Below are 13,034 nucleotides of genomic sequence, written 5' to 3'. Positions count from 1 at the left end.
GAGCCAGACCCCACAGCTTCTAGTAGAATAAGAAGTCTTTCTAACTTTTTTAAAAGTTTTCTAGCATTTCCACTAGTTCGTGACATAGTGTCAGTATTCTAAACAGGTCTACACAAACTGGTAATTAAAATGAAGAATTGAAACTGATCTCCAGATCTAGTGGGAAAGAAACCAAATCAATTTGTAGATGTTGGAGTCTGGATCATGCTCCCTGTTTTTGTTCTCAATTTTATTTCTGCTTTTCTTGACTTTGTTCTTTACAGCTTCATTTATGAAAAACTTGTCATTTCAAAGAAAGTTATGGCTAGGAAATGAAGTGACTGGGGAAGGGCTCAGACCCACTGTCAGTATCAGTCAGGGTAGGGTACTGATTCAAGAGCTTGCAACTGCAAATTCAAAGCAATAGACTGACTACAGTCCTCCTGGGTTGGCCATGTGTTGCACACTGGCTTCATGGGTAGGAACTGCAGTAATGCTGATCTGTATTGAGGCAGTCCCTACCTAGAAAAATGGAGGACAGAGAGGAGGAGAAGAGAGATAAACTCTCATTAGAATGCAAGATCTCAGAGCAATTCAATCATAGAACCAATCTCAGAATCATTGAACAGCCCAGGTTAGAAGGAACCTCAAGAGATCATCTGGTCCAACCCTACATGGGAAAGAAAACCTAGATAAGATTATTTAGCACTTTGTTCAATTGCATCTTTAAAACCTCCAGTGATGAGGATTCTACCTCATTTCTGGGGAAGTTGTTCCAGTGAATGATTCCCACTGTAAAAAAATGTTCTTATATTGAGATGAAACCTCTCAAAGTGCAACTTGTACCCATTGTCCCTTGCTTTTTTCCATGTGGCTCCTTGTGAAGAGAGAGGCATCCTCTTTGTAGCCATCCTTCAAGTACTAGAATTCTGTGATAAGATCCCCCCTAAGCATTCTCTTCTCCAGGGAGATAAGCCTCCTTGGGGCAACATTGTCTTCCAGCAAAACACTACCATAGCTAATGAAGGACTTCAAGAGTGATACCTTTCACTAAACTAGCACCAGCAGCACCCTTGCCCTGAGGTACTCTGATTTGTCATCACCAAGTCAAGCCGGAAAATCTAAAGCCGTTTTAGAACTTTTCTTCTTCGAGGGGACTGCCTAACAGCACACATGGCTTGATTCAGATTCTAACAGAACTTGAAGTACCAGTACATTATTTGTATAATCAGAAATGGTTAATCAGAATGACTGATGTGGCAGTACTGCAGAAGTAGAACAAAGGCGAACAAATACGTGATTTTAACTTAGCCAGACTGAGTAAAGCACCCCCAAAAGAGGCTACATACCTGAAGCTGAGATCAGACAAACATCTGTATGAACAACTGTACATCAAATTCTTTTGTGAGCATTTAGCCTCACTTTCAAGTATACCATGGTCCACTGAGACAGAATGGATTATCTAAAGACTTGGCCTGTAGTAGCATTGGCATTAGTAATGAACAAAGCTGGTATGCCAAGGAGGGCTAGGACACTTCAAATATAAGAAAGTCTTCAAGGTATTTTAAAAAATAAAGAGATATAGATCAATCCCATACATCAACCAGGCATATCTGGCAATATTCAGCATGGTGCTTAGGTAAGCAGAAAAAATAAAGCAAAAAGAACCTGAGGTAGCATTCAGCTGCAGGTCTATCACAGCCACTGACAGCACTGAGTCACTATGTGGGGGCCACTGCTAAACTTAATATTCTGGCCCCTTCCCACGGATCCCTTATTACAGACATAAGGCGCTCTCTCTCGGCACAAAGTAAATAGAAGTATCCATTTCCCACTATTTAATCAGTTCCTGTCTATTCCAAGAGATTATACCAGTCACTCCAATTTAGAGTCAGCATCATATAAGCAGAACTGTCAGAATAAACAAGGACTCTAAAAAACACTAGATACTGTTTATTCGTATCCAAAGCACTTGAGAAAGAGAGCCAAAACAATTCATGGTTCACACGCTTGCTTATCTTCCTAAAGGTTTACAAATCTTTGGTTGATTGGGACATCCATAGCTGCTTTGGACACTTTCACAAGACTTGTATCTTATGAGAACAGCAACCCTTTCTTTCCTATGTACATGTGAGTCATCACTGTACCATTTCCAGTTCTCATAATCAAGCTGAACACACTCTTTATACACAAAACCAAGAAAAATTGCCAGTGCAGAGCACAGTCTCTACAATAATAACTTACAGGTTATTTGAACAAAAATCAAGAAATAAAAATAAACTTGTAAAGGCCAAACAAAAACAACCCAGAGGGAATACTGGTTTTAAATAAAGATATACTAACCTTATTCAATATTGCTCACTAAGAAGATGAGAACACCACAGACCCCTAGAATTAGTCTGAGCAGGCTTTTTCTACTATTTACACTGACTGGTTTCATATTTACACCCAGAAACCAAATAGACTATTTTTCCTTTTCACCAACTCTTGTTTTTATTACCACAGGGTTTTTAAACCTAGTTCTAAAAAGGTGTACTTTATTTTCTGAGAAAGCTGTGAAACTGGTATGCATCTAGTAATTTTCAGGAAAGCCACTGTTTACATAAAAGTAATAAATATTACCCATTCATAGCAGTACCATTGGATCATCATGAATAAAGTGATTGCTTGTAACACAAGCGGGCCATAAGGGAGAGGGTTGGTTTGGTTTAAAGTGCAATTTATCCAGATTCAACAGTTTTGTTCAGCTTACGTTTTTACCACCAGAGGACATCAGAACTATTTCTGCCATTTATTTGATGGTAACAGAGGGAGTAGGCTACAGCTTGTGGTTCACATGTGGCTGTGAAGCTACTGGTGCACTATGAGGATTTCAGTTCACTGAAGTACCTCATCAAGAGACTTGCCACACCCATCCTGTAAAAATCCTTGTCAGATCTCAGACATTATATTTGCCTCAAGAATGGGAAGCTCAAAACCATACACACCTCAACACTGACAAGCAGACTCCAACAAATCCAGACAGTGAGTAGCTCCCCCGCCCCTATTTTTTCTTTCTTTTTTTTTTTTTTTAACTCAATAAAGGGGGGAAAAATAGAGGCTAGATTAACTTTTTTAAAATAATCCAGTCTCTGCCATGATCACCTGTTTCTGGTTTAGTTAACAAGATACATTAGCTTAACCAGCTGTTTACAGATCTCTCCTAAAACAGGTAACAAAATGTCTCTAGAAACATTAGCGACTGGCTTTCAGTAAAGGTAACAAAGACACAAGGCAACAACTGAGAATCAGGCACTGGTACTACCTACAAATAGAGTAATTTGGTCCTTAGTCTACTGAACAAACATGTTCTGGTGGCCTTTGTTTATTCTTGGGGTTTTGAGATCAGCCTAATGCAATTGCGTATCAAAGCGAGTTTTGTACTTTAGGTACACCAGGATCAGGAAATACGCTTCATCAGAATCATCCTGGTTGCACATTGCTTGAAGTGCATACCAAGGAAGGCATCTGTCCCTACCTTATTCCTATAATTTGCTCTAGCTGTTCTTTGGAAAACAGAATAATGGACCAGAGTGAACTTTTGAACTGGCACAGCAGGACTATATTTCTTACTGAGAACAGAGTTTGCTTTTATTTTAGCTTTAGGATAAGTGTTACTTTTTTAGATCTGCTCAAGCTCAGTTTAAATGCCCCAGGTAACTGCAAGACCATGGACGTAGAACACACTGGCTAGGGACAAACAGGAAATGTAACTCAACTGTCCTAAATCCACTCATGAGCTCAGCATGTTACGTAGCAGCTACAGTAATTTAATTAATTAACTCCGACTGCCATGGTCTGACCTTTCCCATAACAAGTAGTAAATCCTAGATATCAAACTGCAGAATCATCTGCTTAGAAACATCCCCTAACTGCTTTCTCACATTTGAGCCACTTCATAACTGAGTGAACAGTTTACAGGAAGGGTATTCTCTCAGCTGTGAGGGTAAGAGATCTACAGCCAGTCCTATGCATTATTTTTTTCTATGTCCACTTCATAAAATAAATCTCCTAATTAATAAAAGGTTCCAAAAGGAGAATTTTCAGAAAGTTCAGAAATAACATGCACATTCCGATTTCATTTAAAGAAAAATCCCAGCCTTAAAAACAATCTAGATCTCTCTTCTACACAAAACCATGTACAGAACAACTGTCTAGTGAACAAATGCTTCAGTGTAAGAAGTCTTGCAAACAATTAATTCATGTATTATAAGAAGGTCTCCATGTACTTATGTGAACACAATATGCCATAGCTACACATAGCAAACCTTTAATTAGGTAGCCCTGAAAATAAGCAACACTGGTACCTTCAGGGATCTATAGCCAGAGGTCCCGGGCAGAAAGGCCGTGCAGAAGAGATGCGGGGCACACTGCTCTTCTTTTGTGGGAAGTGAATGGAAGCTACTAGAAATACTTTTCTACTAAAATGTCTCACTGTCTGAAGTGGTGTAGGAGGGACGTGTTACTAAATTCTCCTCAAGCTAAAAGGAGAATGCAGACAAATTGACGATCTGGGCAAAACTGAGGCATAAGATAAAAGTTTCATTTCTTTAACTAATTTTGTGGTTAGGATCACATTTCATTTACAGGGCTAAAAATGTATGTACAATGCTCCAAAATGCAGAAACCTACAAGGAGTGAGGGGGAAAAAACATTCATTTATGTCCATTGTGCACCATTTTAACATCCTAAGCTCTGTGTTTTAGTTGGTTTTAAAACAAACAAAACCCCCAAACATAAAATCTCTTACATACTTATTTCCTCAACACCAGGAAAGGATATGGAGACTGCATCCACTAGCTGCAATTGCTGATTCTATGTTACACAGGCTCTAGAGTATTGCTAACTTCACTGGTGTGAATTACAATATCCAGTAGTCAATTCTACCTCCTTCTAAACAAACACAGAAAGCTGCAAAGTCTTGCTGAGGAAAAACAGGACGGCTGCAGGCTTAAGACCTTTACTGCTCTGAAAAAAAGCCTGACAAATATATGCTGCAACTAGACAACTACAAAGCAAAGGGTAGAGAGGAAGTAAGAGAACAGAGATTTTTCCCACAAGGCTGGTTCTAAACAAATGCTACTCACATGAACAGTGTACTATTTCTAAACAGATCAAGTCTTTCCATTTTGAAACTACAACACTAAAATTTCAATACTAGATAAAAGTTTATATATGAGAAAAGTTTGACCTATGTTGCTAGGGAAGGTTCCCCTCACACAGTTTTTTGAATTTATTTATTTATTTAGAAATCTCTGATACAGCATGTTCCACAGGAAAAAACAAACAAACTTTCCCACAAAATTTTCTGCAAGAAGTGTATTTAAGTAGGAGAGATCATAGAAGGCAAGACAAAACTGATTGACCAATTCACAGCAAGCGAAGAAGAGAAGACTTAAATAATTTTACTTTCACTGCAAGAGAATAGGAATGTGCTCCAAGTCAGTGACTGCATCTCCAAGAGTAATGTCTAAGTTTATCAATCTTTTAAACATCTCACACTGACCAAACTACATGTTTTTTATAAATGATTTGCATAAAAAGCAGTTATACTGACAGGAAAGCAAAGTTAAGTCTTGTTACACCAGATAAAATCTTAGTACTTGGCTATTGGAGGACTGATTGCACACAAACTACTTGTGTTGCATTACAGGAATCAAACTGCTAGAGGATGCAGTCAGATAATATATGAATCTATATTTCAATGTTTAAAGAATTTTTAGCTTCTGTTAGGACAAACAGAATTAGAATTTAGAGCTAATATAGTAATGGTGACTTCTATTTAAACACATTATTTAGAGCAAAGCTCAGTTGGGAGCTGAAGACTTAAGAATACAAGCTAATACTTCTTGTTTTTAAAGTCATGATTTAGCTTTCACTAGATAAACTCTGAAGGAGCCAGTCCTCCTTCACTGTTTTATTTCCCCTTTCCCATCATGGTGACTCACATAATGTGCTGCAAATGGAGTTTACAAGGCTATTAATATCAAACCCCTCTGTGAACCCAAACACCTTTTCAATAATAAAATGAGCATGTAAACCTACTTAGAATCCTGTTAATATACATTTATATGCCACACATACTGTCAAAGACTAGAACAAAGATGGTTATGAGGAAAGACACAAAAAGAGCAAGTAACACATAACAGGAAAAAAATTTCTGAAGCGGGCAAGCATGGATAAGAATTTAACAATCCCAGTAAGTTTTAGAATGCCCATTTCTACATGGAACTCTGGACTGGAGCTAAGCAACTTCAGTATAATTTGCATTATGAGGCACTCAGAGTGGAAAATGTCTCATTCATTCTTGTTTCTAAAAACGAACTTTGAAAAACCTCAATGCTTATATTATCTATACACACCATACTTGCATGATGAGCCTGAAAGGAAATTTGTGGCATGGGGATAAGGAAGAGGGAAGGGAAGAAGAGACATTATCAAGGATTGGAGACAGGAGGAAAGTCATCTGCAGCAGTCAAATGGAACAAACATAAGGTAACAATCTTCTACACAAATATACCTCACATAATGTAACCACAGAAAAAAATAACTGCAATAGTCTTTAAAGACAACACATTCGCTGTGGATTTGCCTCTAGATAATTTGTTCATTTTTAAGACAAAAAGAATTTTCTCTATTACCTTTCCTTTTTCTTCTTCTTTTTAAAAACACCGGTCCTAGCATTTAATAATGGGTAACACTGAGAAACTTACCTCAAAGTACAGTGGGCTGTATATAACCTTCTCATTCTATTTTTGTATAGTGCCAGAACCCCTGAAGCCAACTTGATAATAATTCCAGAATAAAAATATTTTATGGGTAATGTATTTCAGCTTTGTGTTCTCCAGCAGTAAAACTTGTTTTCTAGTACTTTAAACAAAGTAAAAACATCCAGAATAGAAATATCTGTAATGTAAAATCAATAAAATTTACAATGCACTTTACTATTGATGGTAGTAACTCTTCTAAGTAGGCTTCTTCCATACTGTGTCACAATAAATAACTTCTTGAGTTCCTATTTTTTCCCAGCTACATACACAGACTATTAATGTATAGATGAGACAAGTACAATACCTGGCCTTTTACTATTAAATATTTTCACTGAAGCACGGTGAACCTTAAATCAGTATTCCCCTGTTCAACAGCCACCCATAAATGCCTAAAGGTATCAATTGCACTGTATCAGAAGAGTCAGGAGACTTAAGTTGACCTCTGGCACACCTTGGGCATGCATTCCACTGACGTTGGTGAGGAATGATGGACAGCTGAATTGCCTAGGTTCTCTATTGACTGTATTACCAGGCACGGGTTCTATACAGCACTACCTGAGTCCTAATTCCCAGCACGCCCTTTTGCTGAAGTCACAGCTGCTTATCAGATGGAAATCTGGGCATGCTCATTCCCTCCTGTTTTCCAAGGAGGAAAGCCCACGAATGCAGGCAGGAAGGAGACATAATGTGCTCCAAGAGGCACCTTGTCACTAAGAAAGCTGGCCTGCTGGGAGCCCTGCTGAACACACCTTCCCTGTAGTCCACAGCACAATCCATGCACGCAGCCACGGGCAGGCCCTGCACGAATTTTAAAACCCAGAGCGACCATACACACACCCCCTGCACATTTAAGCCTCTCTTGCTTACAGAGCAGGGATAGAAAAATGCTAATAAGCAAGACTCACTACTGAATACCAGAAAAACCTCCCCAAAGTTAGCAAGGTGCTTAAGATTAATGGACAGAAGAGAGCAACTGAATACTAGTGTTCACTAAGCATCAGAATAGGGTGACTAAGACACATAGTTCTCACCCAAAGAAGCTTTCTGGACAGCTCTTTTGCAAGGTGTTTCTGAGAATTTCTAGTGGAACCAGAACAAGATCTGGTCAGTTTGTTCTAGTTTTTGTCTCTCTAGTAATAAAATCTGCCAAAGGGATAAATATATATATAAAGTCAACTTTGAAACTTCACTAGGTAAAGACAGGGTTACTTTAACCATACACAACCTTTCCCTCAGTGAGCAGAATCTGGCCTGAGGGTGTTTACAACTGCCCCAAGTTGACTAGAATTCTAAAAATGCAGACTGGCCTCCCAAAAATCTAGATCTAAACCAAGCTGTAATTAGCATGCTATCACTTTATCTCAATCCAGAGTGTATCTGAAAAGACTTTACAGAGTGTGGATCTACCATAAAAGTTACTCCACTCTTCCAATATCTGGCTGTCTTTGTCCTCCTAAGGAGGTCATCAGGTCTGTTAGAATCCTTAAGTCTGCTTCCCACCACCCTCATTTTCTTTTCAAAGAGTAACAACAGCACTGTATCTTGAACAATGAAAAGCCACAGATCATCAACATACATTGAATATTTTCCTTCTGGTAATGCACTCTAAGATTTGCTTGCTGAAGAGTCAGTCTGTCTTTCACTGGGGGGGGCATTAGGCAGGATGGGTTAATATGATTACACCAGGTCCCATTCTCCAGACTGATGCAGCTCTGCAGCTTCCTCTATTATTACAGAGTGCACACACTGTTCTGAGGTTGGATATTGAATGTATTAGAGAACTGAACTCCTGACAAAGAGCTTTTATAACTTTATTCAACAACACACCTGAAACAATATAAAAGAATTAAGGTATTTTCTGGGCCATCACACATCTCTGCCTACCTGCTGCTAAAACTATACCAGGTTTCTCACCGACAAATCACCTACAAATCTTGTGGGATTTGAGGATACCTACTAAGTTAGACCAAAAGGTAACACTCAGTTTTGTCAGCCAATAGGCTACATCTTTTAAGCTCCTTTCTCCCCTCATTTAAGGATAATAGTTTAGCAGATGAGATACATAAATATCACAGCTTCCAAATCAGATCTGGAGACTGAACAGGCCATTGCTAGAACACATTGTTCCCAGTAATTTGGCAGAGGTGCTCCCAATAATCTGGCAGGTGTTTCTGTATGGTGATGTAAGCCACCACAAAACAAATTTGGCATCTTTTGTTTTCCATTGAGTATCTTGGTACATATTCTGCTGTGTACATTGCTATTCCAGTCTACAAACATCAAAGAAACACACTATGTAAACCTCACCTCAAATTTATCCATGACAAATCACACTTGACTGTTTAGGTTTTATGCAGAAATGACTGACTTAGTGAGAGAGAGCAAAGCATCCTATTTCTTTAGTCTTGACCTTAGCAAGGCTTTCAACAGAATCACAGAACCAAGAATTGCATGGGACCTCTGGAGGTCACCTGGTCCAGCTCCCCTCCTTAAGCAGGGCCACCTACAGCCAGCTACCCATGACTGTGTTCAGACAGCTTTTGAATATCCCCTAGTATGCTCCCTGAGCAGCCTGTTCCAGCATCTAGTCACAGTCACGGTATCTTTGTAAACAAGCTGGGAACATATGGATTAGAGGAATAGACTACAGTAAGGTCAAAAGCTGACTGGACTGAACAACTGGTGGTTCAAGAGACAGCAAATTATTAGCAGCATTCCTCAAGGGTCAGTACTGGGGCTGATGCTGTTTAGTATCTTCATCAGGGCCAGGACTGCCATTCAGAGAGCCCCTGGTAAGCTGAAGGAATTTCTTGACAGCAAACTCACGGAGTTTGACCAGGAAAATGCAAAATCCTGCACCTGGAACAAAAGAGTCCCATATTTGGATTACCAACTCAAGAAAATAACCCCATGCAAGTACAGAATGCAGACTGGCTGGGTTGCTGCTGGGCAGCCTAAGGGCTGCAAGGTGGCTCAGGTACCCAGAGACTCCATAGAACCTCCACCTTTGCAGATATTCAGAAGTAGAGCAGAGAGGGCCCTGAGCATCATAATTAACTTTGAAGTGAGCCTGGCTTTGAACAGGAATTCAAACTAGATAGCCTCCAGACCTAAATTACTTTATGATCTGCCTGAAGCAGGTGAGGCTTCTGACATGAAGAGTGTTTAGATAGCTTTCTTAAAGAACTACATGCAATCACTTTCTGAAGTGGTAATACACAGGTCCCTATCACCCTCCACAACTGGGCTTCTAAGAGTGGATTTTTATATCCTTGCAAAGCTCTGGGTCTACACACACCAACCAAAAGTCAAGCCTTTACTTCACATTCTTCATAATCCAAGTCTAGGTGGCAGTATAAAATACAAGATTATTAGATAAAATTGGAGTAAAACCTAGCTTAACAAATAACGTAGGAACAATAGCCATTCATGAAAATAGTAAAATTATGTCTGTTAGCTTTATAGGCCTTACTTTGATCCATGGGATACTGTATTCATCATCAAGAATTTCCACATCAGGAATATCAACTTACTACATCACATTGATCTCAGTTTTATAGTATTTAAATTAATTTCTGTTTCTCATCATCAAGAAGTACATTGTGCTATCATGGTTGAGCTAATTGGCAGGAGAACAACACTAGCAAACCTGCACGAGCGAGTGCACGCACAGTCTTTGTGTCATCTTAACTGAGAAAAGAGGAATAGAACTTCAGCCCATTGGCCAAAATTGAAACTTCATTTTCACCAAAATTATATAACCACTGCTGTCATAAAACTTTCTTTTAATTTAGTATGAGCAAAAAAACCCCCCAAATTAGACCCTAATTCAGTACCATCCCTTACCATAAGGAAGGCACATTTCTTAACATAGGTAGAAATCTCAATCCATTGCTCAATCACAACCAAGAGATGATGCTTTTCCAGTTTTCATGCTGACAGAACTCAGATAAGTTGAACACCTCATGTTATCAGCTTTCAGGTATCTAGATATGTAAAAGCCAAATTTTCAATCTCTCATGTTGGATGAAAGGTTTTTGCCAACCTGCACAAAGATAAGCCAGCAGAGTTCCTGGCAGAAAAGTCAGAATCTAGTCCTATCATCAGAATGTTAGCCAAGTTCTCTAAAGGTATGAAAATGAGGATGTGGATAATTGCTAGTTTCTACTGGAGGGAACTGTACTTACAGGAACTAACCTCTTGCATGGATGAATAACATAATCCAATCTAATTCTGCCTTTGATGAAACCAAAACCAACACACTTTAAATAACTTTAAGATTCCTTCTCTGCTTTGCGATACACAGTAAAACAAGGGAGGAGGCACGACAATGTCTTCATGATCATCTATCAAGAAGAATAGAGATTTTTATTTTTCTTAAGCACAAGTGTGGATTTGATAATAGATGCTACAAATATCTCCTTCCAGTGGTATGAAATGAGATTAGAGGAACAGATGACATTTCTAAAAAATGGATTTTCTATCAGGTTTTACAGCTCTTCTCAAAGCAATTTAGTTTCCTGAACTGAAACCTAACAAAACAGCTTGATTTTTGTGGTTTTTTTGCTTAAAACTAAACAGGTGTACATTAAAGTGCATATGCTAATAAACACTAATATTTTTAATCTCTTTTAAAAAATTAGCAATTCTCCCCCCCAATTTACAGTAAGAAAGTACCAATCATAGAGAGATACATTCAAATATCAATATCAGAAAGGTGATTATTGATTTCATTTTCCTGTAAGGTTTGAGACTGAAATCCTATTCTTCATCTACAGCACAGGACCTTGTATCAGAAGGTATTTCTAAGACAGCCACAAGTTAGAAAACACGTCTTTGACTATAGTCCCACCTAGAACAGCGACTTGGCAAAGGGAGTCTCACATATTCTAAGTTCTGTAAAGACGGCCCTCTTTCTGAAATTGCCACGCAGGACGTTTCCAATTCTCAAAAACCCAGGTGTTGGGAGAACTTTTACCCTGATGACACGTATGATGCTTCAGCCAGAGTGTGTTACTCACGCTTAAGCAAGAGGAAGAGGAACGCCACAGAGGTTTGTTAGAGCAGCCCCGCCGCCAGCAAGAGCCCACGAAACGCCACCTTTACCCACACCTGCCCCGATTTAATTGGAACAAAAAGCCTTCTCCCCCCTCATCCCACCGCCCCTACCTTCCACCGATCGCCCGATGCTGTGCAAGTGTGTGAGGGAGGGGTACGCGGCATGAACCCCCTTCAGGTACTGCTCCAGCTCCTCGGCGTGGTGGTACTTGAAGTCCAGCGCGGCCGCCACAGAAACCAGGCAGAGGATGACGATGCCCACCGCGTCCTAGAAAGAAACAGATGAAGCTCCCTCCGCGGGCTTGTCGCCGTGCGGCGGCGGCGGCGGCCAGCCCGCGGAGAGCGCCCTCGCTCCCTCCCTCCCTCCCCCCTGGCTCGCTCCCTCGCTCGCTCCCTGCCTGCCTGCCGGGAGCAGGTGCCGCCCGCCCTACCCCGGCGGCCGCCCGCATGCTGCCGCCGCTGCTCCGCCACTGCCGCCCGCCCCGGGCGGGGGCCGCCATCCCCCGGCCTCGCCCTGCCCCTGACTGACGCGGCCTCCATCCATTCAGCTCCCCGGCCCGCCCAGGGGTCGGGGCCCGGGGGGAGACATCCCTCCCCTTGTCCCTTGTCCCCTCCCTCCTTCCCGCCGCGCCGAGGGCTCTCACCTGTGCGCGGCGCAGCTCCCGTGCGGCGGAGCCCTCACCGCTGCCCTCTTTTCACCGCTCCCTGCTGCTTTTCCCTCGTTTTTCTTACCGGAGGCGGTGAGCGGTGTCTGTAGGGATTTTAAAAAAAAAAAAAAAAAAAAAAAAAAAAAAAAAAAAAAAAAGGGGGAGGGGGGCAAACGTTCACATTTTGACTTTTGGTGTTATTTTGATTCTCAAGAAGGGTTGGTAAATAAAAACGAAGCTCCTCCTTGGCACCTGTGTGGTCCTGGTGTGTGATCAGGACGGCAGCACCTGGGGCCCAGAGACAAAGCCTGCTGCATGGTCCGTGAGAGAATTTATCCGCAAATCCAAGAAAATATCTACCTCGCGCTATTTTTGTTTTGGCTTGTTTTGTTTAAAGATGAGTTTTTAATAGGCTTGTATTTGCTTGCTAAAAGGACTGGCTTCTATCTACAGAATTAAGTGCTTTTCTTGGTTCTGCACTAACCACATTGCCTTGGGGATATCTTGGTCTTGGGATTCACCACAAAGACTTTTTCATCAG

General features: G+C 40.7%; 1 protein-coding gene across 2 annotated transcripts in view; it reads right to left on the bottom strand.

Moving 5' to 3' along the window:
- Positions 1–12,320, bottom strand: part of CPM (carboxypeptidase M) — a 28,173-nt gene extending 15,853 nt beyond the window's left edge. The window contains exons 1-2 of one of the 2 annotated variants that reach the window (XM_048299944.1): positions 12,278–12,320; positions 11,958–12,114 (exon numbers count right to left, since the gene is read on the bottom strand). In XM_048299944.1, coding sequence (XP_048155901.1) covers positions 11,958–12,114; positions 12,278–12,295 — 175 coding nt within the window. In that variant the 5' untranslated portion in view covers positions 12,296–12,320. Of the gene's footprint in view, positions 1–11,957; positions 12,196–12,277 lie in introns of those variants that run through there. The other variant, XM_048299946.1, reaches the window with a different exon arrangement.
- Between the last annotated feature and the right edge of the window lie 714 nt (positions 12,321–13,034).

This window comes from Corvus hawaiiensis, chromosome 4 (assembly GCF_020740725.1).
Source record: "Corvus hawaiiensis isolate bCorHaw1 chromosome 4, bCorHaw1.pri.cur, whole genome shotgun sequence".
NCBI lineage: Eukaryota > Metazoa > Chordata > Aves > Passeriformes > Corvidae > Corvus > Corvus hawaiiensis.
Note: the sequence above shows the minus strand (reverse complement) of the source record. Positions and strands in the feature narration are given on the sequence as shown.